Raw genomic sequence first — 26,573 nt, forward strand, 5'->3', positions numbered from 1 at the left:
ATTTATTTATTCTATTTTATTTATTTATTTATTTATTTATTTATTGGGATTTATTAACCACCATTATGAAGAGATTCACTCAAGGCGGTGTAAAGCAGGTACAGTTTAACATAAAACTTACAATTTTGTTAACAGCATAACAATCGTAAAATAACCAAGAATAAACATAAATACAATAAATGAAGTAAACTTGAAAACAGTAAATTGAAACCTAATAATAGAACTAACCTGAAACAGTATCAAAAATATACACACTTAACAGCAGTGGAATTCAAACACCAGAGATATAATACAATGTTAGCATTTAATACATCAAATCTTTTGTGCTCAACAGATATCAACTTCATCAGTGGCCCAAAATCTCCGTGTTATTTCTGCCTTTATTTAATCTTTAACATTTACCCCCCTGTTTACTAAGCCACGTTAGGAGCTGCTGAGCCCTTTCACTTTGAACGGACTGTGTCAGCATTGTTGTGTGGCTTAGTAAACAGGGGGGAGCCAGTGAAGTGACTTGAAGAGAGGGCTAATGTGAGCATAGTGACTCTGGCCATATTGCGTATAACGCACAAGCCCTTACCACTTAGGTCAATGGGTGGCGGTAAGGGCTCAGGCAGTAAATAGCTGCGTGTAACCTTTAATTCTAGCACATGGCCGTTTACTGCCCCCATTGAAGAAAAAAGCCTTTTTTCCCCAGCCGCAGTAAAAAAAAAAAAGTGGCCCAACGTGCACCTAAAACACGAGCCTACACTACATTTAACCGCAGCTTAGTAAAAGGACCCCTTAGTAAGGTTTGTGACACTCACGTAAGAGGTTCTGCGAGTGTGGTAGCACTCTGTGAGATTTTTGGGGTTTTTTCACAGTGATTTCTTTTCTCAAGTTTTTTTGAGTGTTTCAGGTGACACATTTTGAGTAGGATTAGAAAATATAGTACAGATATACGCACGTTCGTAACCTACAGATGTTATTTTCCTGAGGAAATTTTGCCCGCACCTGTTCTTACTTTTAAGATTCGATGCGAGGTGGTGCATTTTGCTTCACTATATATAATTCAACATTGCTAAATATTTTAATGATTATTTAGGGTTTAACACAGCCAAAGGTGAGCTGGTGAGGTCCATTCTCTACCCCAAACCCATGAGTTTCAAGCTGTACAGAGACGCTTTCAAGTTCCTCCTGTTTCTTACGACTGTTGCTGTAATTGGACTCATCTACACAGTAGTTGTGTTCGCAATGCAAGGGGTAAGTGTTCTGTGTGTAGTCAACTATAGTGTGACCTGGGATTCTGTTGGGAGGAATGATGGCAGGAAAACATAAATTGTCATTCATAGTAGCAGCAGAAGGACTGCGTTTCCCAAAATATGTTATCAATAGAAATAAAACATAGAAAAGAAAATAAGATGATACCTTTTTTATTGGACATAACTTAATACATTTCTTGATTAGCTTTCGAAGGTTGCCCTTCTTCTTCAGATCGGAAATAAGCAAATGTTGGTAGATGACAGTATATATAAGTGAAACATCAAAGCATTACTTTGACAGTCTGACAGGGTGGGAGGGTGGGGGTGGGTAGGAGGTATGCATGGGGACATCAAAGCATTTCATTGATATTCTAACCCTGTCAGACTGTCAAAGTAATGCTTGGATGTCTCACTTATATATACTATCTGCTACCACATTTGCTTATTTCCGATCTGAGGAAGAAGGGCAACCTTCGAAAGCTAATCAAGAAATGTATTAAGTTATGTCCAGTAAAAAAGGTATCATCTTATTTTCTTTTCCATGTTTTATTTTGTTTGATTTCTATTGGTAACCTTAAGAGTGGACTAACACGACTACCACACCTCTCTACCCAAAATACGTGAAAGGCAGTTCTATAAACTGGTGCGTAGACTTACATAGAGATGCTCCAGTAATGGGCAGTTATGTGATGTGGGATGAGATATACGGCACCCCCAAAAAATTGGCGCCGATAAGAGCGCTCATCTATAAAACCCATGCTTAAAGTTATGCGCAGTTTCTAGAATAACGCTTAAGCCCTGGAATCATGGCTAACTTTAGGCGTGGCCATTTGCACCAACTGAAGCACGGTGCAAATGTACGCATCTAATATACCCCCCTAATTCTATAACAATGCGCATAAATGTTAGGAATGCCCCCATTCCGCTCGTGACCTTCCCTTTTCCGCGCCTAAATTGACACATGTACATTTGTATATTTCAATTAAATTTAATTAGTGCAGATAGTTGGTTGTTAACCAGCCAATTTATCAGTGCTAATTAGCATGTTATTCTATTAAATTGAATGCACAAATTGAGTGCCCACTCCAAATTTTCACACACAATTTTTAGTGACTTTTCTAGAATTTGGGAGTGTATGTGCACTAGGCACTATTTTATAAGTGCTTTAGTGTAAGTACTAAGGGACCCTTTTACTAAAGGGTTGCCACGTGGCAACCCAAAACTACTGCCAGCCCAACGTGGCCACTGGCAATAGTTCAGCGTGCACCATTTCCAGTACTGCTGGATTTAGTTTTTGTAAATATACTACCGAGGTAGCATGGGGAGCCCTTACTGTCACCTCAGTGGATGACAGTAAGAGCTCTCCACTGCATGGCCACGCGGTAAGAGTAATCTTACTGCATGGCCATTTTTTTTGGGGGGGGGGGGGGTTTGCCCACTGCGGGGAAAAGGGCCCTGGCACATGGGAAAAACATTCCCTGCTGCTACCGCATGACCCTTTTTCCCACAGCTTGGGAAAAGGACCCCCTAAGTGCCCTTGTGAGGGAGTGCACTCATGGTGGAGCATGGGTGGGCCATGGCCGTGTCACCAAGTGATGTACTTAGACACGCCAACTTACTCCAATCATTGGCCTGGCATAAGTCACATCTAAATTTCAGCACCCCAAAGCAGGGCCGCCGAGAGGGGGGGCAGGGGAGGACAAAATTCCCCGGGCCTGGGAGCCCAGCGCCGACCGTCTGCCACCGGGCTGGGCCCCCTGCATTGAAATCACAGCGCCTCTCACCTCCGTGTGAAAGTGCTGTAGACAGCAGCGGATCGCCTCCTTTTGGGCCTCCTTTCCTCCCTGTGTCCCGCCCTCGTCAGACGAGGGCGGGACACAGGGAGGGAAGGAGACCCGAAGGGAGGCGATCCGTTGCTGCCTGCAGCGCTTTCACAAGGAGGTGAGAGGCGCTGTGATTTCAACACAGGGGGCCCAGCCCGGTGGCGGACGGAGGGGGGCGGTGGCCTCAGGGGGGGGGGGGTAGTGGCGGCGGCGACCTCGGGGGTGGAGGGGGCGGGGTCCCGGGGCGGCATTTTTACCGCAGGCCCTTTTCCAGGCCCGTTAAAAAAAATTTTCTTTTGTAGATGTGGTAAAAACTGACCCGGCGTGTGCCCAATACACACGCCCAAGCTACCACAAACCACATTTTACCGCGGCTTAGTAAAAGGACCCCTTGATGTGTTTTGAAGACTGTATTATGCCACAAGCTTGCAGTTATCATGGATTCCACCATTTTGTTAGTTACTGATGCCTGTGAAGTGGAATCCTTTTCAGACCCCTTTTTCGTATTTGCCTAATAGACTCATAACCAAAGGCATTATTAATCCACAGGGTATCGAGGCAGCCTATTCCCTTCTGCATTCGCTTTATCTTATAACTTTCTCCGTGCACTCTTTCAGGCATCAGTATCTGAAATAGTGATAAAGGGGCTGATTATGGTCACCACTGCCGTACCCCCAGCCCTCTCTGCGGCTTTATCCACAGGAACTATGTACGCACAAAGGAGAATGAAGAAGAACGGGATTTACTGCATCAGCCCTCAGAGGATCAATGTGTGCGGACGCCTGAACCTGGTTTGCTTTGACAAGGTATTCAAATATTTTTGTCACAATGCTTTTTATGGGGGCGCTTATTAAATGAGTCATTAAAAGATGGACACCGCCTATGGTACTGTTTCTACTGTTTGGGTACAAATGCAAACTTAAAAATGAGTGCATTGTGTTGGATTTTCAAAAGTAATATTGTAGTTTGGACAAAGGCACTTTCATGCCCCTATTATTATAGAATAAGTGGTGGACATTAGTAGAACCACTGAAAAACAGAATTTGTGACACAACATTCCCGGCAAATTTCTGCCCTTTCTTCCATTTCCCCCTCGTGGCAGCTTTCTTCCATTTGCAGGCTATTGGATAAAACAACTCACCTTCCTTATTGCAGTTGTATTTACAAACAGGGCAATCCCATACGAAAAGCCATACTGGGTCAGACTGATGGTCCATCTAGCCTAGTATGTGCTTTCAACAGTGGCTAATCCAGATCACAGGTATCTGGCAAATAGTAGCAGCCCAAAGTGTAGCACGATTCCAGAATCCCAAACAGTAACAAGATTCCAGAATCCCAAAGTGTAGCACGATTCCAGAATCCCAAAGAATAGCAAGAGTCCAGAATCCCAAAGAGTAACAAGATTCCAGAATTCCAGAGTAGCAAGATTCCAGAATTCCAAAGAATAGCAAGATTCCAGAATTCCAAAGAATAGCAAGATTCCAGAATCCCAAAGAGTAGCAAGATTCCATGCTACTGATACTAGGGATAAGTAGTTGCTTTTCCTGTGTTTACAGTAACAGCAGATTATAGACTTTTCCTCCAGAAACTTGTACAAACCTTTTTAAAACCCAGATACACTAACCGCTATTACCACAGCCTCCGGCAATGAGCTCCACACCTTAACTGTTTTTTGAGTGAAAAAATATTTCCTTGTATTCATTTTAACGTCATTGAGTGTCCCCTAGTCTTTGTACTTTTTGAAAGAGTGAACAATCGATTCATGTTTACCCGTTCTACTCCACTCAGGATTTTGTAGGACCTCTATCATTTTCCCCCTTTAGCTGCCTCTTTTCCAAGCTGACGATCCCTAACCTCTTAATCCCAGAAATGGAGAGGAAGGTCAGACTGCTTCTAGACCTCAAGCAAGGCATTTCTAAAGCAGTTCAGTAAGAAAAGGGTGTGAATCAGAGAAAGCCAATTTCTAGAGCACGGTAATTGCAATGGTAGGCATGGGACTTAGTCCTCCTGAAAGGTGATGTTGGACTGCAGTCTTGCTGTGTAATTCTGTAACTCAGAATTGATGACACAAAACAAAAATCCCCAATCCATCAAGGTACATCTTTTTTTTGTTGTTGTTTTGCATTGCTAATTTTAAGAATTGTAAGGTTGAGGGGCATAGCCAGCCCTCCAATTTTGAGGGTGCCCGGTGTGAACTGGGTGGGCAATGCATTCCTCCCTTCTTCTCTCCCCCCCCCCCCCGTGCATATGCACCGAACATACCTTTTCTGGCTGGCCAGAAATGGCACGTGGTGGGAGCCAGAATTACCATATGGCTCCCTAGGAGCCTGGTTGTAGAGCCAAATCGCCACACGGCAAGCCGGCAGTAGGCCAACCGTGCTTTCATAAAAGGGCCCCTTGGTTTTTTAAACTGTAGCTTTTCTTGTTCATTTCACACTGAGATAATCATTTGTCTTAATGCCAATTTAAATAAACAAAAACCCATAACAAATTAAGTTGGAGAGAGTTAGCGTATCAGGCTAATTAAGGTACAATGCTGTAAATTTACAACAGTGTTATGTAAGGGAAGCTAAAAGGGAGAAGAATGCGAGTTGAAAATTTCAGATGCTGATTTGTTACATTTCATTCAGATATTATTAAAGAAATTAGTCAAACTTCCAAACCTGCAAGGCGCTAAGCAGATCCCAGTTTACATCTCCCAGTGATGCAAGACGTTGACAATGCTATGAATCAAGACGAAAGAATCAAAGCTAATTTAAGACACTCTTGCTCAGTGGAAGCAGAAAATTCTTTTGAAATATGATGTCATCCATTAAATAATGACCGCTTTACCTGACCATACAGAGGCTCAAAATGGTCGGTATCATGAACCTTACAAATATTTAACCTCTATGCGACTACTTTTCTCGTTTCTTGTGTTTAATTTTAGTTTTGACAATTTAACGCAGTGTTTTCTTTCTCTGCTTTCTGCTTCTGTAGACTGGTACATTAACGGAGGATGGATTGGATTTATGGGGTGTTAGTCCTTCAGGAGGAAACTGGTATGTTGCAAAAAAAAAAATGTTTTTTGAAAGGGTAGCTGTGTTAGTCTGATATAAAGAAATTGACACAAGGCAGATGGCACCTAATAGATTACTTTGTCGGATATATCTGCTTCAGCATACGTTCTCCTCCCCCAAAGTATCTGATCCCACCCACCACCATCTCATCTCCCCAATCGCCACTCCACAAGGCATTGGATCACCCAACGCTCGCAAATCATTCGATCCCCCACCCCCAAAGCATCTGATGCATCCAACCACAACCCCTCCCCGGCACAAAGATCCCCCCTAGAACTTTCCAGTAACAGTGCATCTCCCTTGATGACCCCCCCCCCCCAGTGGCGTAGCCACAGGTGCCTGGGTGGGCCAGGGCCCACCCACTTTGAACTCGGGCCCACCCAAAATTGTGACACTCTTGCTGTGGCTGGTGGGGATCCCCAAACCTTGCCAGCTGAAGATTTTCTCTCTTTGAGCACCAGCGCTCTTCCAAATGTCAGCCAGCGTCACTTGTCTGGAGACCAGCCCTTCTGCACATGCTCAGCTTTCACACATGCATAAGCACTGAGCATGCACGACAAGCCAGTAGCAGCATCAGTTTGAGGCAAGTGCTGCCGGCTGCCTCGAGGAAGAGGAGGAAATCTTCAGGAAGCAGGGTTTGGGGATCCCCGCCTGCTCAAGTATTTAATATTTGGGGTCTGTGGGCAGGGAAGGGTGGAGAGAGGAGCAAACCAGAGGGGGATTAGGGGGGATGTGAATTCCATGCCCACCCACCTTGGGCTCAGGCCCACCCAAATTTGACCATCTGGCTACGCACCTGGACCCCCCCCAGGCAACCTTCCCCCTTATTCTCCTGGTGTCTAGTGGAAGCAGTAGAGGTGCTAACTCATATCTGTTTGTACATCCTTGGGGTCCAAAATGGCCGCTGAGGTCCCTAATGGTAATCTTGTGGTTACTGCTAGAACAGGTTAAAAAAAAAAAGCACAGTAGGCCAAAAGTGATGTAGTCAACAGATTTTATTCATAAATTTGACATGACCAGTGTTTGGCCAATAATTGCCTGCCTCAGGGGTCTAAAAACAATAAGCATACATATAAATATAAATATAAATTAACAATATAAAACTCAAAACGCAATATAAAATCATAAAAATGTGCACACTTAGATTACTAATAAGATAAAATAAAACAGATGAAAATGAGATTCCACATATAAATATTCATTAAAGAGAGATATTACTTGCTAACATTTAGGACTAAATTCTGGGAAAGGCACCCAAATTCTGGCACCAAAAAGAAATGTGTAATAAGCGCTATTCTGTAAATGGCGTTGCAATTTAGGCGCCATTTATAGAATAGCTCATAGCTCTGGGATCTGTGTCGAATTTTGGGAGCAAGGATTTACACCAACTGAAACTAGTGTAAATCTCTGAGCCTAAATGAGGTGCAGATCCCCCCCCCCCCCCCCCAATTCTATATCACTGCTTGCAAATTCTAGAAACACCCTTGACCCGCCCATGCCTCTCCCATGACCACGCCCCCTTTTCAGATCATGCAGAAAAAGTGCAAGCATCTTTATAGAATAGCATAAATTCAAATTATTACCAATTAGCACCAATAATTGATGGTTAGCGTCCAATTCAGTGCTAATTGGCTTGTTAAGTAATTAAATTGTGTGCACAATTTGGGCGCGCGCCCAAATTTTTGTGTGGAGCTTTGAGCGCTTCACGCTATATTCTATGTAGCATACCTACAAATTCGGCACAAAAATGACAAAAGCCTAAGTGTATTCTATAATGTACGCCAAAATTTAAGCGCACTTTATAGAATAAACCTACATTTCTGCATGGTTTATATAACGCACCTGTTGACACGATTAAATTTACTTAGTGTAAATGCGGACGCCTGAATTACGTGCAGAGCGAGTGTATTCTATAGCAACGTGCATAGATTTTAGAAATGCCCATGTCCCACCCATTCTGTGTCCATGGCCACGCCCCCTTTTCAACTATGCGACTTAGAATTTAAGCGCATCACATTATAGAATATGTGTAAATTCTAATTATTGCCAATTAGTGTCAATCATTGCTTTTTTAGTGGCAATTATCAGTGCTGATTGGCTTAACTAATTAAGTTGCACTAAATAGAATCTAGGACTTTATATAGAATTAGGGGAATAGTGTACCTATATGAATGTGGGGGAGATTGTATAGTTGAAAAACAAAGGAAGATAAAATACTAGTTATTACTAAAATCCAGGTTTCTAAATAAGGGAATATTGGCCTTATTTGGCAGCCTGACCCCCCCCCCCCCCCCCGGCCGCCCCCACACCTTTCTATCTCTAGTCACTGCTGCGCTGCTCCCTCGCAGTGGAGGTACAGCATACAAATCTCTCTCATGAATATTCATTGTGGGTATCCTGAAAACCTGACTGGCTGGGGTGCCTCCAGGACCAGGATTGGGAACCACTGTATTAGTCCCACTCAAACTAGCCTTCCAGGGCTGTGTACATATGGTGAGCATCTCCGTACGTACACAGGCCCCCTGAGCCCTTGTTCTGAAATGCCTTGTACAGGCGTATTGCCAATCTAGATGTGTAAAAGCTGCTATAAAATAAGGGTCATTGTATTATCTGATTTTTCTTTTTTTCTTAACCAGTTTCCTGGACGTTCACAAGTTCTCCTCTGGCAACGCCCTGCCCTGGGGGCCTCTGCTGGGAGCTATGGCCAGCTGTCACTCACTGATTGTCCATGATGGACAAGTCCAGGGAGACCCACTGGACCTGAAAATGTTCGAGGCCACTAACTGGGTAATGTAAATTATTAAGCCAAAATCTTTAAGGAAATATATTCATTATTAACTACATGGACAAGTTCTCACTATTACATGAATCTCAATCAGGATTCTGCCCATCCCATAGTACCGAAACTGTAATGGTCACTCTCCTGGCCAAATTCAAGAATGAAATAGCCATAGGTAAAAGCATACTTCTCCTCCAATTCGACATGTCGAGTGCGTTCGATATGGTAAACCACAATATACTTCTTCGACTTCTAAATCACTTTGGGATTGGTGGAAAGATACTTAGTTGGATCAAGAGTTTCCTAACTACCAGAACATACCAAGTGAAATCTAATACAAACTTATCTCCAACGTGGAAATCAGATTGCGGAGTACCTCAAGGTTCACCATTGTCACCAATACTTTTCAATATACTGATGATTCCTCTGGCCAAGTCCTTATCCAACCAAGGTCTCCACCCGTTCATCTATGCCGACGATGTCACTATCTACATCCCTTTCAAACACGATCTACTAGAAATCTCCAATGAAATCGAGCATGGTTTGAACACCTTGGACTCATGGGCAAATTCATTTCAACTGAAATTGAACACTGATAAAACACACTGCCTCATCCTCTCATAATAATTACAAACCCACAACCTTAACCACCCCAGGTCACACCCTCCCCATCTCAGATAGTCTCAAAATACTAGGCGTTACAATTGACCATAATCTTACACTTGAGACCCAAGTAAACTCAACTGTAAAGAAAATGTTTTATTCAATGTGGAAACTTAAATGTATAAAACCTTTCTTCCCCAGGGAAATTTTCTGCAACCTAATAAAATCAACTAAGCCACGCTGACTATTGCAATGGAATCTACGCGGGATGTAAAGAACAACTCATAAAGAAACTCCAGACATCCCAAAACACAGCAGCCAGGTTGATATTTGGTAAAATACGGTTCCAAAGTGCCACGCCCCTCCATGAAAAATTACACTGGCTTCCGATCAAAGAGTGTATCACCTTCAAAATTTGCACCCTGGTCCACAAGATCATCTATGGTGTAGTCCCAGGATACATGACTGACTTGATTGATCTTCCAACCAGAAATCGAACCAGTTCATCTCGGTCTTACCTGAATCTCCACTACCCAACTTGCAAAGGTCTCAAATACAAAACAACCTGTGCGTCCAACTTCTCCTATATAAGCACACATCTATGGAACGCACTGCCAATAGCTGTGAAATTAATCTTCAACCATCTAAACTTCAGAAAATCACTATAAAGACCTACCTGTTCAGAAAGGCATACCCTACTGATCCAACATAAATGCCTCAACTCTGCAACACATTAATATCAACAATCTTATCGGTCATTATACACCCCTTCCTATCCCCAACCCATAATGTGCCAGAACCTTATCTACCCTATTGACCCTAACATCTATTTGTATTTGTTCCTTACCAGACTGGCAAATGCCTTTACGGTATTATGTAAGCCACATTGAGCTTGCAAATAGGTGGGAAAATGTGGGATACAAATGTAACAAATAAATAAATAAATATAGTGATGTGAAAAAGATTTCCCCGCTCCTGATTTCCCCTAGGTATTGTCACACTGAATGTTTTTTGATCTTTATACAAAATAAAATACTGCATTAGAGACAGGGAACCTACGTAAACACATAACACAGGGGCCACTTTACAAAGCGGCGATAAGCCCAATGTAGGCTTACTGCTCGCTAATTTGGAACTTTCCACCGGCCCAACACAGGTGCCAGCGATATTTCCAGCCTCAGCATGCACCCTTTCATGGCGCTGGGGAAAATAGGGCTCAGTTTTTTAACACAGTGGTTACCCGGCAGTAATCAGGCAGCGCTTCGCTACCTGGTTACCGCCGGGTTAGCAGAGGAGCTGGCCCAACCATTAGGCAAAGCTAGGTGGTCGCCTAGGGCAGCAGCTTTTGGGGTGGGGGGGGGGCAACAAAGAGCAGGCTTCAGTCAAAGGAAAACAATATGTTCCCGACAGCCAGAAAAACTCAACATGTGTTTTGATCTGCATTTTTATAGGGTTCTTACATGAGGATCATGATTGTTCAGTACATCAAAAGCTTGGGAGGGGAGGAGGGGCCTGGATGTTAATTGAGGAGGGTGAAAGGCTGAAGGTTCACCTAGGGAACCCAGCACCCTTGCACTGGCTCTGACTGGCAGACTTCTCTACATTCCTTATCTGGAATGCTATGGTCTGGCTCTTATCTGCCGCCATGTTTCTATGTCTAGACATCCTGGGCCTTCATCCATTAACCCCCCTCCCCTTTCCATTTTAAATCCTAATTTCCCTTCCACAAGCGCAATGATTGCTGCACAATTCTTTTGGCTAAGGTGCAAAGTGCCAGTGGTTATCTCTGTTGAGCAATGATAAAGCAGTTTTTTTTTTGTTGAAAAAATGATATTGAACTTTTTCAGTTTTCTGCTGTATATTTTAAAATATTGAAATGGGTTTTTTTTTTTTAAATAGGAACTAGAAGACTCCAGTGCAAAGGACAGTAATACAAAACCAGCACCAAGTATAATTGTTAAACCAGCAACTAATGCCAGCATGGTAAGTTTATTTATTTATTTATTAGGATTTATTTACTGCCTTTTTGAAGGAATTCACTCAAGGCGGTGGACATTAAGAATAGATCAAACATGAGCAGTAGGCATTTACAGCAGTAAAAATATTCGAACAACAATACAAAGTATGGCATGGTATACTACTTGCAATGACAACACAATATGTACTAGAACATTATAATTGGTAGTGAAGGGTAAGGCAAAGTTGTAACATATAGATGAGTAAGAAAGTAGGAAGAATTAGAAAGTAAGGCGATTGATTTGAAGAAAGTTGAACGTGAGGTCAGAGAGATGGTTAAATATTATCTCAGCCAGGGTAGGAGTGGAGAAACATGTCCCAATGCAGTATGTGAGTCAATCCTTGTGTGTGTGAGTGAGACTAACAAATTAGTTACTTCTTCCATTAAAGGCTTGGTTGAAGAGCCAAGCTTTCACCTGCTTCCTGAAGTAGAGGTAGTCTTGTGTTAAGTTTATTAATAGCACGCTAGATATGTATTTAATGTCACACCCTTCACCTTCAACAATAGGCCTTTTGATTCAACAATGATTATGCTTATCAGAAAGAAACACTGAGGGGTGAAGTTATCAACATGGGCTAGTTGGGTTATTTTACTGTTAATGCCAGTTATTAGTAACTAGGTTTCATTGCATAAAATGGGATATTGTGTTAAAATAGTACAACTTGTAGTAAAATAACCCATCTTAACAGTAGCCCATATTGATTTTGCTCCCTAAATGATATGAGGTGAAGTTATCGTGTATGAAGATGGACTGTGGTCCTGCTTCCACTGTATCTATATAAGAATCCCAAGTTCTACTGTTGGTAACACATTCAATGGAAAATATTCAATGTAAAAATTTGTATTGTGTCACTTAGGGGCCCTTTTACTAAGCCACGTAAACATCTACATCCACCAAAATGGAGCTACCACCCAGCTACCATGTTGCTCTTGCGGTAATTTCATTTTTTGTGCAAGTCCGATATGCGCGTCTGAAAAATAATTTTTATTTTTTGATGTGCGTATTGGGCACACGCCAAGTGGCATTTGACGTGCTTAGTTAATGACCACCCGGTTACCACATAAGTCTATCACTAGGTCAATGGCTGGCATAAGGACTCAGACCCAAAATGGCCACTCGGCAATTTTCATTTTGCCGCATGTCTATTTTCGGCAAAAATTTTTAAAAAGGCATTTTTTACAGGTGCACTGAAAAATGATTCTGCGCATGCCCAAAACAAGCTTCCACACTAACGCAGGCCATGTTGCTACTAATTGGGTTTCTATCAGAACTTGTGACCTGGATTGGCCACTGTTGGAAGCAGGATACTGGGCTAGATGGACCATTGGTCTGACCCAGTGTGGCTGTTCTTATGTTTAAGGAAATGCACAAAGAATGAGGGATGAGAGATGTTCCTAATATTTTCCAAAGTAGTTGTAGGCCATTGATGGTAGTGGATGCATGAAACACCCCCGTGACAGATGCTGAGTGCACAAACAGTAATGAAATTCATTGAAGTATGTGATAAGGTCAATATAAAAAGGGCCCATATTCAGAGATACTTTCGTGGTTGCAGTAGTTCCCAACCACAAAAATCCCAGCAATGAGAACCATATGGGTGACATAAAGGACTATTCATAACTGGGCGTCCAAGTTTATCTCCCACTTACATATGCAAATGTACAGATTTCTGGCACTTTTGATCCCGCTTTGCCACTATTAGCAAAACTACATTGGCTCCTTGTTCAAAATCGTAGCACATATGAGTTTATCTTGTTGAGCAGACTGGATGGGCCGTGCAGGTCTTTTTCTGCCGTCATCTACTATGTTACTATGTTACTATCTGTTCATTTGGTTTAAAATTTTATGCCTTACTCATAAGTACTTAAGTAATGCCACACTGGGAAAAGACCAAAGGTCCATCGAGCCCAGCATCCTGTCCACGACAGAGGCCAATCCAGGCCAAGGGCACCTGGCAAGCTTCCCAAACGTACAAACATTCTATACATGTTATTCCTGGAATTGCGGATTTTTCCCAAGTCTATTTAGTAGCGGTTTATGGACTTGTCCTTTAGGAAACCGTCCAACCCCTTTTTAAACTCTGCTAAGCTAACCGCCTTCATCACTTTCTCCGGCAACGAATTCCAGAGTTTAATTATACGTTGGGTGAAGAAACATTTTCTCCGATTTGTTTTAAATTTACTACACTGTAGTTTCATCGCATGCCCCCTAGTCCTAGTATTTTTGGAAAGCGTGAACTGACGCTTCACATCCACCTGTTCCACTCCACTCAATATTTTATAGACCTCTATCACGTCTCCCCTCAGCCGTCTCTTCTCATAAAGCGCTTCGTTGGGGAACACCACTGAATCTTTCCTGATTGATAACTCCACGTCTGTGATCACTCAAGAGATTAGAGAGGATAAAAAAAATTCTAGGACCTGATGTTCAGTGGTGGCAACATTTTAATTTATTTATAATTTCAGTGGTGCTGTACATTTAAATAATGCTCTCAGATAACTTTTGTGCCAGCTCCTGGCCTGGAGCTAATCCTGCCCCTGTTTTTTCACAGATAAATATCAGCATGTATGAATTTATGAAGCAAAGCTGAAGCAGACTTAAAAAAAGAAGCTGTATAAACATTTATTTATTTATTTGTAACATTTATATCCCGCATTTTCACACATATTAGCAGGCTCAATGTGGCTTACAAAATACCGTAATGGTGGACGCCAAGTACGGTAGATTTTAAGCAAATACAATAATTAAAAGGGTCAGGTAAGGTAGGGGTAAATGGATATAATAAGGGACAAGGAGATTCGAAATAAAATATTCATTGCAATGTATATATAGATGCTTTGTAGGGTTGAGGTAATTAAGTAGAATCAATAGGGTAGGCCTTGCGAAACAGGTATGTCTTTAAAGTTCGTTTGAAGTCTTGATGGGTAGGCATTATTTTAACGCTCTTTGGTAATGCATTCCACACTTCCGTACTTAAGTAAGAAAAATTGGATGCGTAGGTTGACTTGTATCTGAGTCCAACGCAGCTTGGATAGTGAAGGTTTAGATAAGTACTTGATGAACTGATTCTGTTTCTGGCTGGGAGATCTATTAAATCAATCATATATCCTGGGGCCTCAACATAGATAATCCGCGGTCCCCTCAGGTCCCTCATCTGTAAAATCATCTTTCTTCAAATGCTCGTTCCAAGTTTGCAAGTTTTTCTTCCAGGTCCCAGTGGAAGGAATTTCCATTCTCCACCAGTTTCCCTTTTCCTCAGTCCTACAGAGGATGTCTGTGATCACTCAAGAGACTGGACAGGATAAGATTACAGTTTATATGAAGGGAGCTCCGGAGACGGTGTACAGATTTTGCAGATCCGAGACAGGTACAGGAATGTAGTAGGGTTTGTACCGAATATTGGTATTCAATTTCATTTGGCCCCACATAGTGCCCCGATGACATGATTCGTATTCAGCTGAATAGTGATTTAAATTCAAATACGAATAATCCAGGTTTCTACTGTGCTAAATCCTACCTAAAATAAACACATGATCTCTGATTTCACATTGCTTCTGTTATTATTTGTTGATAAAGCTCAATGCCCTGCCGTGGGTAGTCACCAGGGGCATAGCTACGTGGGGCCACGGGGGCCTGGGCCCCCATAGATTTGGTCCTAGACCCCCCTGCTGATGACCCTCTCGACCCCCCCTCCTGCTGCCAACCCTCCCCCGCCTTCGCCGTGGGCTACCTTTGCTGGCGGGGGACCCCAATCCCCACCAGCCGAGGTCCTCTTGCTTCCCGCGCAAGGCTTCGTTCTGTTTCTGACGTCCTCCATATTGTACGTGCAGGACGTCAGACTCACAGAAACAGAACGAAGCCTTGCAGATTAGCCAGTGAGGTCCTCTTCTTCCAGTGCAAGGCTTCATTCTGTTTCTGACGTCCTGCACGTGCAGGACGTCAGACTCACAGAAACAGAACGAAGCCTTGCAGATCAGCCAGCAACGCAGCCGCTGGCTGATCTGTAAGGCTTCATTCTGTTTCTATGAGTCTGACGTCCTGCATGTTGCTGGCTGATCTGCAAGGTTTCGTTCTGTTTCTGTGAGTCTGACGTCCTGCACGTACAACGTGCAAGACGTCAGACTCAGAAACAGAATGAAGGAAATAGACCTCGGCTGGCAGGGGTTGGGGGTCCCCCGCCAGCAAAGGTAGGTGACGGCGGGTTGGCGGCAGGAGGGGGGGTCGAGAGGGTTGTCAGCAGGGGGGTCCAGGGCCAAATCTACAGGGGCCCAGGCCCCCGTGGCCCCACGTAGCTATGCCACTGCCTTTTACTAAACCGTGTGAGCGCCTACACATGCCCAAAGTGCGCCAGTTTGGAACTACCACCCAGCTACCTCATGGCCCGGGCGGTCATTTCATTTTTTGCGCACATCCACTACGCACGCCGGAAAATTTCCACTGCGTGGTGCTAACCAGGCGGTAATCGGCAGTGTACATGCGCTTACAATTACTGCCCAGTTAATGCATGAGACTTTACCGCTAAGTCAACGGGTAGTGGTAAGGTCTCAGGCCCAAAATGGACGTGCGCCAATTTTAATTTTGCTGCAAGTCCATTTTCGGCCAAAAAAAGGCCTTTTTTTTTGCAAGTGCGCTGAAATACAGTAGATGTGTCTATACCAGCGCAGGCCATTTTTCAGGGCACCTTAATAAAAGGACCCCTATATTCAAGTACTTTCTCTGCCCCTAGGGGGCTCACAATGTAAGTTTTTTGTACCTGGGGTAATGGAGGGTTAAGTGATTTGCCCAAGGTCACAAGGAACAGCAGTGGGAACTGAACCCAGGTTGCCAGGATCAAGGTTCACTGCACTAACCATTAGGCTCCTCCTCCTCCACTCCACTCGGACATACTTTAGGCCACCTTTGAGGAGGTTGGTTTTCAGTCAGGTCATATTGTTCCTGCCCAATGAATTTGTCACTAAATTGAAAGTGCTTTCATTTCTGAAAGAAATGGGGCATTGGCAGAAAGCTGATGCCCTTGGGGTGGAGCCTTTCTGGAATTATTCACATAGATTTTAATATTTTGATTCTTTTTCTGAAAAGTTCCAAAGAGTTTTTTTGAAGAACTTCAGTATTACACTACACAAGGTCTCAGAGTCATCGGACTGGCTTACAAAACACTGGAAAAAGAGGGACGGGATGAAGTGGCCAGTCTAACAAGGTAAGGACATCTTTTACGTACTGTGTGTGCCATATTTATTTCCTTTTTGTAATTTTAATTTTGTATATATCACCTACAAGCTTCAAATCCATCAAAGTTGTGTGCATTCTTCTGTCCCAGTCTGAAGTGTAATTTTGTTGTGGAAATATATTTAACGTAGAATTTTTTTGGCTCTAAAGGGAACAGGTGGAATCTGATCTGGAATTTCTTGGTCTGCTAATAATGGAGAATCGGCTGAAGGTGGAAACAAAGCCTGTTTTAGAGGAGCTCAACAAAGCCCAGATCAGGACAGTGATGATTACAGGTACAGCAAGTCATCTATAAATGCAATGATTCTTTCATAGAACATAAGATGAACCATGCTGGTCATTCCAAGGGTCCATCGAGTCCAGCATCCTGTCTCGGACAGTGACCATTCAGGGTCACTTTGAAGTACCTGACAGATCTCAAAGCGACAAATGAGTGTTTTTTCACGGTAAACTGTCCAAGTCGCTATATTCAAAACTCAGATTTAAGATGTTTTTCTCTGCAGTTCATCTAAATCGCAAGGGGGCATGTTGTGGACATGTTTTGGGTAGAATTTTGGGCGGGCCCAGAATGTGGACATTTTTCAGGGATAATGGGACCAGATAAAAATGTCTAGGGCAAAACTTGGTACATGTTTATGTAGACCTGTTTCAATCACAACTAAAATCACAAAAAAAGTGCCCTAATTGACCACTGGAGGGATTAAGGCATGACACCCCCTTAATACCCCAGTGATCGTTGACCCCTTACCACCCCTCAAAGATGTGACAGTACATCTGTGAGAGCTTCAGCTATTATGGCCATTCCTATTAGAGCAACAAGCTGGTCCCAGGGGTAGGCTAGTGGTCAGTGCAGTGAACTGTAGAGAGAGGGACCCAGGTCTATATTCCACTCTAACTGGTAAACTTGTGGAGGAAATTATGAGCCTTCCAAAACCCACAAAATACCAACTGTACCTATAGAAAGGAGACAGCTGCAGACCTGAGGGCTTTTGTACTGGTGTACAGTTGGGTACGGTAGGTTTATAGATGTTCCTGGAGGGCTCATAATACAAAATAAGGGTGTTAAGGTGGGATTTCTACCTGGGTCCCTTTATGTGAAGTCCACTGCACTGACCACTAGGCTGCCCCTCTGCTCTGCTGGGATATCTGTGTGGCCAGTTTACTACTACTACTATTATTTAACATTTCTAAAGAGCTACTAGGGTTACGCAGCGCTGTACAATTTAACATAGAAGGACAGTCCCTGCTCAAAGAGCTTACAATCTAATGGACAAATGTACAGTCAGTCAATTGGGGGCAGTCAAATTGGGGCAGTCTAGATTTCCTGAAAGGTATAAAGGTTAGGTGCCGAAAGCAACATTGAAGAGGTGGGCTTTGCGCAAGGATTTGAAGATGGGTAGGGAGGGGGCTTGGCGTAAGGGCTCAGGAAGTTTATTCCAGGCATAGGGTGAGGCGAAGCAGAATGGGCGGAGCCTGGAGTTGTGTGGAATGCAGCCACACAGTGATCACTATGGCTTGTTTTTGTGTCAAATGCTAAGAAACCCATAGGATTAAAACGGGCTTCTTATCATTTAGCAAACACGCGTGGGATAAACATACAGGAATGCTATTCAGAAGGAATGGATCCTAAGGTGGTGGGAGGCGAGGATAGTGCTGGGCAGACTTATACGGTCTGTGCCAGAGCCAGTGGTGGGAGGCGGGGCTGGTGGTTGGGAGGCGGGGAATAGTGCTGGCCAGACTTATATGGTGTGTGCCCTGAAGAGGACAGGTACAAATCAAAGTAGGGTATACACAAAAAGTAGCACATATGAGTTTGTCTTGTTGGGCAGACTGGATAGACCATGCAGGTCTTTTTCTGCCGTCATTTACTATGTTACTATGCTAATGCTCACTTTCAAGTTCATCCTCCAGAAGGGTGAATTGACAACAAATTCAAGTAAATTACTATGTCAAAGGGAGAAGTAAAGCTGCGGACAATGACCGACATGAGGAATAATGGTGTTATATTCAACGCATAGCAAATGGTGTCGTGTTTTATTTCTTTACCTCCCTACTGTCTGGACTTATTTCCCAGGTGACAACCTTAAGACAGCTATTACTGTGGCCAAAAACTCCGGCTTGGTTTCCGGTAATGGAATGGTCATCCTAGTAGAAGCAAACGAACCAACAGGTTGGAGTCCGGCATGTATTAGCTGGAAACTCGTGGGAGAATGTAAGCAGGACGAATACGGAAATCATGTATGTATGCTTCTCCTTTGAGTAATGCAAATGGCTAGAGCTACTTTGGGTATTAAAGTCCCTGTCAACCCCTATTGGTCTGCAGGACACGAATGTACACGTCAACATCGAAGGAGGGTTCCATGGGAGAAACGGAAAAGAGAATTTCTACTTTGCCATGAGTGGAAAATCTTATCAAGTGATCGTACAGCATTTCAACACTTTGCTACCAAAGGCAAGTCTGGAGGCTTTAAACTAATGATGTTCTGTTCACCTTCCTGTTCTCTTCTACATGGTACAGGGGATTCTTAGATTCAAGAGTAAGGCAGGTGATTTATAGGGACGGACAGCTGGAATTTTTTTGTTTGATGTTTGTCTATCGTATTATTTATCGTCATGTAGGCCATTTTGTCATTTTAGGAGCAATGCCATTAAGTACACACTGTTTACAAATAGAGCATGCTATCATGTTGTAGCCCTGTGGGTTAACATTGTTTAAAAATAAATAAATAAAATACCTGGTCCGGGTAAGGGAGGCAGGATTGGGGTAAGGAGGCACTGCGGTGTCGTGATTTTTGAGGTGCCGCGGTGTTGGAGCCGTCAGGCAGCAGCTGTCTGTTCCTGCTTTGGGAGTATGGGCGTCTGTGTGCATGCGCGTCCTTGCACATACGCAGAGGAGTCGGGGATTGGGCCTGTATTGGAACCGGGCTGATTCGTGGAGCCAGGCTGGTTCCAGGGCGCGGAGAGCAGTCGCGGAGGTGTCTAGGGATGAAGGGAAGAGCTTAGGAGAGCCCCCTTGAAGGTTTATTTTTAGAAGTGGTGCGTGGCTAGGATTGTGAGCGCATGCGCTCCAGTTCTGCAGCTTTGGTGTGAGGAGGCAGGAGTAGCGTTGTGTCGGTGTGCAGCGAAAGGTGGTGCATCGGGACCAAATTGTGCCATGCAGGGGGAGACACTAGCAAGGTAGGAGAAGGATCTGGCTCTTTTCATTTCTATCAGAATCTGGTAATGTTTGAAGAAGGGAAAAGTTTTGCACAAGTTTGCAGCATGTGCCCAGTACTCTGACAGAGTCTCACGCGGGGTTCTGACAAGAGCCCTGGCCCCGGGTCAGGTTCTAAACTGCCGAGTTGAGAAGTTAGGAGGAAAACAATGAGGGAAGAAGATGTATGTAACCAAGTGATGTAAAGAATGCTGAGAGTGAAAGATTTTAAGGGAAAAAATGTAAGGAAACCTTGAGTTGGGAGGGGGAATCTGATAAAAGGCAGATGTGTGAGACTGAGCAGGTCTGTCAAGTGTTTTAAATGGGTAACCTGAGTATTTGTTAAGGCTGTGATTTAGTTTAACTCTAGGCCCCGCTGTATTTTGGAGCTCAAGGTTGGGTAATTAAGAAAGACATTTTTAAACGTATATTCTTTTGTGTGAATTTTGAAGTGTCTTCGGATTTTGACAACTGAAACTTGTGTTCTGCCGTGCCTAATAAGAAAATGACAAGTTTTTATTGAAGCTGTAATAATGTGTTTGAACGTGAAGTATTCTAGTATGTACTCAGATATCGAGAAATAAAGTATTATATGTAGTAGGGGCTAGAAACTGAAGAATGCCTGTGTGAGAGTGCAAAGTCATTTGAATTGCTGTGGGAGGGATAGTTTAGGGCTACTAAATTATTTTTTCTTTTTGGGTAGCTAGTTAGGAAATTTATGAACACCCCCTTAGGGAAATAGGTTTATGTCTATTGGTTTTGTAAAGATAGGCCAATAGGGTTTGAAGAGAGAGCTTGGAACCGACTTGTGACTTCTTCCTGGAAGTGCACGAAGAGCCGGCCAATGACAAGCATATCCCTGAAAAGGGAGAAAAGAACAGATAAGTGACTGAGAAGTGCGCCCACAAAAAGAAAGGAATACAAAGAAAAAGAGAGAAATATAGATAGATGTTATAGAGAGAATATGAGAGTGAGAACAAAACTTTCCTGAAGTGGAGTCTCTGGAGATATTCGTGGTGTGAAACCTATGTGAAAAAATGTTTCACAGTATCTAGTATCATATGTAATGAATTTATCCAAAGAGTCTGAGTAAATGGTTTAAGTAAATATTGTGGTGGGAGGCGGGACTGGTGCTAGGCAGACTTACACGGTCTGTGCCAGACCCGGTGCAGGGAGGCGGGGCTGATGGTTGGGAGGCGGGGATAGTGCTGGGCAGACTTATACGGTCTGTGCCAGAGCCGGTGGTGGGAGGCGGGGATAGTGCTGGGCAGACTTATACGGTCTGTGCCCTGAAGAGCATAGGTACAAATCAAAGTAGGGTATACACAAAAAGTAGCACACATGAGTTGTCTTGTTGGGCAGACTGGATGGACCGTGCAGGTCTTTTTCTGCCGTCATCTACTATGTTACTATGTTTATACTTATCTGATGTTCTGGAGGAAAAGATCTCACAACTCTATAATTAGATCAAATATATAAATTTGTTATCTGCTAGTTTTGAAATTAAACTGAATTATGTAATGTTTCATGATTAAGAGTACATTAACATTTATTTTTATTGTTAAACTCCCTGGCTTGGCGTAGAGTTTATTTGGGGAAACTCTATGACAAATTTTGGAACATCAGTGTAATACATTGCTCTGCCACCAGGGGGCTCACAATGCCATTGGAAATAGCAGTCCATCCCTGGTTTATTTATTTATTTGCTGCACTTGTATCCCACATTTTCCCACCTATTTGCAGGCTCAATGTGGCTTACAAAATGTTTGCATGCATCTCTTATTATTTGCCTCAAATTATTCTTCCAAAACGCGCACTAAAAGCATCAATTGTGTTATTCCTATAATTTTCTTTAGTAGCTACTCCTTCAAGTGTCTTGTCCCTGGCTTTTATAAATGCATTTATATTTTGTTTCATTTTACAGATACTGGTGAATGGAGCAATATTTGCTAGAATGTCCCCTGGGCAGAAATCAAGCCTTATTGAGGAATTTCAGAAATTAGAGTAAGAATTTCATTGTTAAAGTTACAACTGTGGGAAGGACCATTTTCAAAGGAATCCAGCCAGCTAATGAGTTAACTGGATAGATCTTCTGAGCTGAGAATCTCCCACCGAATAGCAGCTAAAAAAACCCAAAACAAAGCATAGCATTCATGGGTTATGAGCAGTTCAGTGAGCAAACTACATGCAAAAATTGAATTTTCAAATTCTATATGTTCAGTTTTACCCTGTTCCTTAGCCTACACAAATAGCTGATGTCAGGTCCATGGGTAATTTTGATTTGGATTCATTTTCAAAGTGAAAATGCTACTACTCTTAGTTTGAAAATTAGGTAAAATGTGATCTTCAGCAGCTTCAACTAAACAGGCTGCTGCACAAATACATGTAGAGTTAAAAAATATGTGGATTAGACATCTCACATTATACATTCATCAAATGGCCAAATGTCCACCTCATCCTTGTTCAGAAAGTGACCAGTTATGAAAACTTTCCAATTAAAACCAGGTAATAACTATTATAAAGTGTCGGTAAGGATCGGTAAACATTGGGAAGCCCCGGATATGGCTTGCACGGTGGTAACCTGGTGGTAATCGGGCATGGATGCATGCTGCCAGGTTACTGCTGGGTTACAGCAAGAGCCCTTACTGCCATCTCAATGGGTGGCGATAAGGACTCCCCACCACATGGCCACGTGGTAAGAGTTCTCATCACATGGCCATCTTTGTCTGGGGGATTTTACCCACTGCAGTAAAAAAGAGGCCCTGGCGCACAGGAAAAATGGCCCCCAACACTAGCGCTGGGCCCTTTCTCCTGCAGCTTGATAGGGAAAGGGCAATGGAGGGTTAAGTGACTTGCCCAGAGTCACAAGGAGCTGCAGTGGGAATTGAACTCAGTTCCCCAGAATCAGAGTCCGCTGCACTAACCATTAGGCTACTCCTCCACTAGCAACATTCCATGTAGAGGCCTGCCCTTGCAGATCAGCAATGCAGCTGCGCAGGCTTTTGTTTCTGTGAGTCTGACGTCCTGCACGTGCAGGACATCAGACTCACAGAAACAGAAGCCTGCGCAGCCACGTTGCTGATCTGCAATGGCAGGCTTCTACATGGAATGTTGCTAGTGGAATAGCAACATTCCATGTAGAATCTCAAATAGGGAAAGGGAACTGGGACTTGATATACCACCTTTCTGAGGTTTTTTTGCAACTACATTCAAAGCGGTGTACATATATTCAGGTACTTATTTTGTTCCAGGGGCAATGGAGGGTTAAGTGACTTGCCCAGAGTCACAAGGAGCTGCAGTGGGAATTGAACTCAGTTCCCCATGGTCAAAGTCCACTGCACTAACCACTAGGCTACTCCTCCACTGATAAAAGGACCCCTGAGTAATTTGTTTGTGCTGGGGCCATCAACTCCTAGGGTAGGGTTCAATAAACGGTGCTCAAAATTCAGCACTGAAAATTAATCGGTAGTAAATGGTATTCTACAATGGGCATTCCGGGATCGGCACCCTTTAAAGAACAGCGAGTTTCACCGAGATCTGCACCCAAGTTTGAGTGTAAGGATTTGCACCAATTGAAACCTGGTATAAATCCTGGTGCACAAATTAGGCACGGATCTACGGTATTCAATAATACTGCGTACATCTTTAATGAACACCCCTGACCCTCCCATATCCCCTTTTGAATTGCGCGCCATAAAGATCTGTATGCAGATCTTTCCGGAACAGCATTTAGCAAGATGCGTGTGCAAATGAGAAATATTGCCAATTAACCCCAATAATTGATTGTTAGCATCCAATTATGAGTTAATTGGCTCATTAGCCAATTTAGTTCTACATGCCTCTCAGGATAGCGTGCAATTTTGCACATGGAAATTTGCGTGCCGTTAATAGAATCCAGCCACTAATGTGTAATCAGAATATTTAACATGATATCACGCAGGTGGGTTCTCTGAAGACATAATGTAGGCCAATAAAACTTAAAATCCTCAACCTTATTCTTTGTACCTTTTTAATTTTATGTATCACTTTTCTGTATTTTGTTTTCTCTTTAGCTACTACGTTTGCATGTGTGGGGACGGCGCCAACGACTGCGGCGTAAGTAAAGGCAAATGCTACAATCCCTTAAAATTAGTTTGTTGTTTCTGGCCTGAATTCCTGAGGGTGCCCGGGTTGCAGAAGGTCCCCTGAAATGAGAGAGGGTAGTGATATAATATGCCACTCCTCCATCCTCCTCCATGCCACTCCTCCTGGATAGACTCAGCAAATCAGGTTGGCACTGATTCTGTGATGCTCACTTTTGGTCTTTCCAACTAATCATCTTGCAAAGATGCCCAGTAAGTAGGATAGCTCTCCAATACTCACTGCCCTAATGCCCGTAGATGTCCAGAAAGTTTGGGTAAGAGAAACAGCAATGTGCCTTACTCCAGAGAAATGTTACCCACTTAGCACATCTTGAGGAAAAAAAAAATCAAGACAACTATAAAGACATCTTATATTTATTATTTATTGGCATTTATTAACTACCTTTATGAAGAGATTTCACCCAAGGCAGTCTACAGCAGTTACCGTGTAACATAAAATTTACATTGAGGTTAACAGTGTAACAATAAAGGAATCCTGTGCAGAAGGAATGGATCCTCAGGAGCTTAGCCGAGATTGGGTGGCAGAGCCGGTGGTGGGAGGCAGGGCTGGTGGTTGGGAGGCGGGGATAGTGCTGGGCAGACTTATCCGGTCTGTGCCAGAGCCGGTGGTGGGAGGTGGGGCTGGTGGATGGGAGACGGGGATAGTGCTGGGCAGACTTATCCGGTCTGTGCCAGAGCCGGTGGTGGGAGGTGGGGCTGGTGGATGGGAGACGGGGATAGTGGGGCAGACTTATCCGGTCTGTGCCAGAGCCGGTGGTGGGAGGCGGGACTGGTGGTTTGGAGGCGGGGATAGTGCTGGGCAGACTTATACAGTCTGTGCCAGAGCCGGTGGTGGGAGGTGGGGCTGGTGGATGGGAGGCAGGGATAGTGCTGGGCAGACTTATACGGTCTGTGCCTTGAAAAGGACAGGTACAAATCAAGGTCAGGTATACACAAAATGTAGCACATATGAGTTTATCTTGTTGGGCAGACTGGATGGACCGTGCAGGTCTTTTTCTGCCGTCATCTACTATGTTACTATGTAACAATAGTAAAATGACCAAACATAAGCATAATTGAAACCTAGTAAAGAACTAACATGAAACAGTATCAAAAATGTACGCATTTTAAGTCCTCTCCATGGGGAAGTGCATTTAACAGCACTATAAAATAATCATATAACAGACGTATGATAAATATCAGGGCAATACAAATTATACAATAATGGGCAGCATGGAAGAACATTCAAATAACATAAATATGATATGATAGCGTAATACTAATGCAACACCTAATAAGCACACATTAGAACATTCAAGTAACATCTCTCCTGAAGCAAAGCACTTCAAGAGTAGATAGTCAGGTGCTCACTTCAGGTTAGATATTAAAAAAAAACAAAAAACAAAGAAGAAATTTAAAACTTGGGGAGACCAGGACGAAGTGCTGTGTTACAAGTTCCAATTACGTTACAGAAGGAAAAGTGCTCTTCAGCTGAGTTCCTGAGTTTAGTAAACAAGGTGAAATCAGTGAAAATCGCCTCCTAAATGCAAAGCCTAGTCTAAGGGGTGGCTTAAGTGCCAAACAGGGTAACTGTATTACAGTTACACCAGTTTTTAAAAAGGAATGTATACGCAGACTTGTCCATTTTAAAGCTACATGTTTACGCAGTTTGGACAGACGCTAATTTCACAGTTTATTGGATGTACTTATGTGCAGGAATGCAAACCCTTCTCCAACCCTGACCACTGGGAATATTTCTGTTAGATTTTTATGTGTACACTCCAGGTAGGGTTACCGTGTGTCCGGATTTACCCGGACATGTCCTCTTTTTGAGGGCATGTCCGGGCAACCGGGCGGGTTTTGCCAGCCTGCCCGTTTGTCCAGAAATCCGGACAAATGGGCAGATTGCTAACCTCCCCTCCCCTTACTTACTACTGCCCTGGTGGTCTAGTGACCTCTTCCGCCTTCGGGGCAGGAAAGAGCCCCCTCTTTCCTGCCCGGAGCGCTGCCCTGCATGCATCCTTCCTGTTGGTGATCCTCGGCGCCGATTCAAAATGGCCACCAAGAGTTGAAGTGACCTCGCGAGACTTCAACTCTCGGTGGCCATTTTGAATCGGCACCGAGATCACCAACAGGAAGGATGCATAAAGGGCAGCGCTCCGGGGATGAAAAAGGGGGCTCTTTCCTGCCCCGAAGGTGGAAGAGGTCACTAGACCACCAGGGCAGTAGTAAGGTAAGGGGAGGGGGGTGACGGGGAGGGGGGGGGCGATGGGAAAATGTGACAGGGGGCAGAGCGAGGGCTTGACAGGGGGCGGAGCGAGGTTGTGAAAGGGGACGAGCGGGTTTGTGGTGGGGGCAGGGCATGTGTCCTCCTTTTTGGGAGACAAAATATGGTAACCCTAACTCCAGGCCATTATATGAAAGGCAAATGCAGATAAAACACTGGAGCCATTTTCCAGAACGTCTTTGGTTGCAAACCTCCTTAGAACAGTTTAAATCTGAACTTAAAACCT

General features: G+C 43.6%; 1 protein-coding gene across 1 annotated transcript in view; it reads left to right on the forward strand.

Annotated features, from left to right (window-relative positions):
* Positions 1-26,573, forward strand: part of LOC115478402 (probable cation-transporting ATPase 13A4) — an 84,725-nt gene that overhangs the window by 39,955 nt on the left and 18,197 nt on the right. The window contains exons 11-22 of the mRNA XM_030215703.1: positions 1,082-1,239; positions 3,679-3,867; positions 6,041-6,102; positions 8,757-8,907; positions 11,402-11,485; positions 14,731-14,887; positions 16,600-16,717; positions 16,897-17,021; positions 18,821-18,984; positions 19,070-19,198; positions 21,864-21,943; positions 23,992-24,034. Of these exons, the coding sequence (XP_030071563.1) occupies positions 1,082-1,239; positions 3,679-3,867; positions 6,041-6,102; positions 8,757-8,907; positions 11,402-11,485; positions 14,731-14,887; positions 16,600-16,717; positions 16,897-17,021; positions 18,821-18,984; positions 19,070-19,198; positions 21,864-21,943; positions 23,992-24,034 (1,460 nt within the window). The remainder of the gene's footprint in view (positions 1-1,081; positions 1,240-3,678; positions 3,868-6,040; positions 6,103-8,756; positions 8,908-11,401; positions 11,486-14,730; positions 14,888-16,599; positions 16,718-16,896; positions 17,022-18,820; positions 18,985-19,069; positions 19,199-21,863; positions 21,944-23,991; positions 24,035-26,573) is intronic.

Source organism: Microcaecilia unicolor, chromosome 10 (assembly GCF_901765095.1).
Source record: "Microcaecilia unicolor chromosome 10, aMicUni1.1, whole genome shotgun sequence".
Classification (NCBI taxonomy): Eukaryota; Metazoa; Chordata; class Amphibia; order Gymnophiona; family Siphonopidae; genus Microcaecilia; species Microcaecilia unicolor.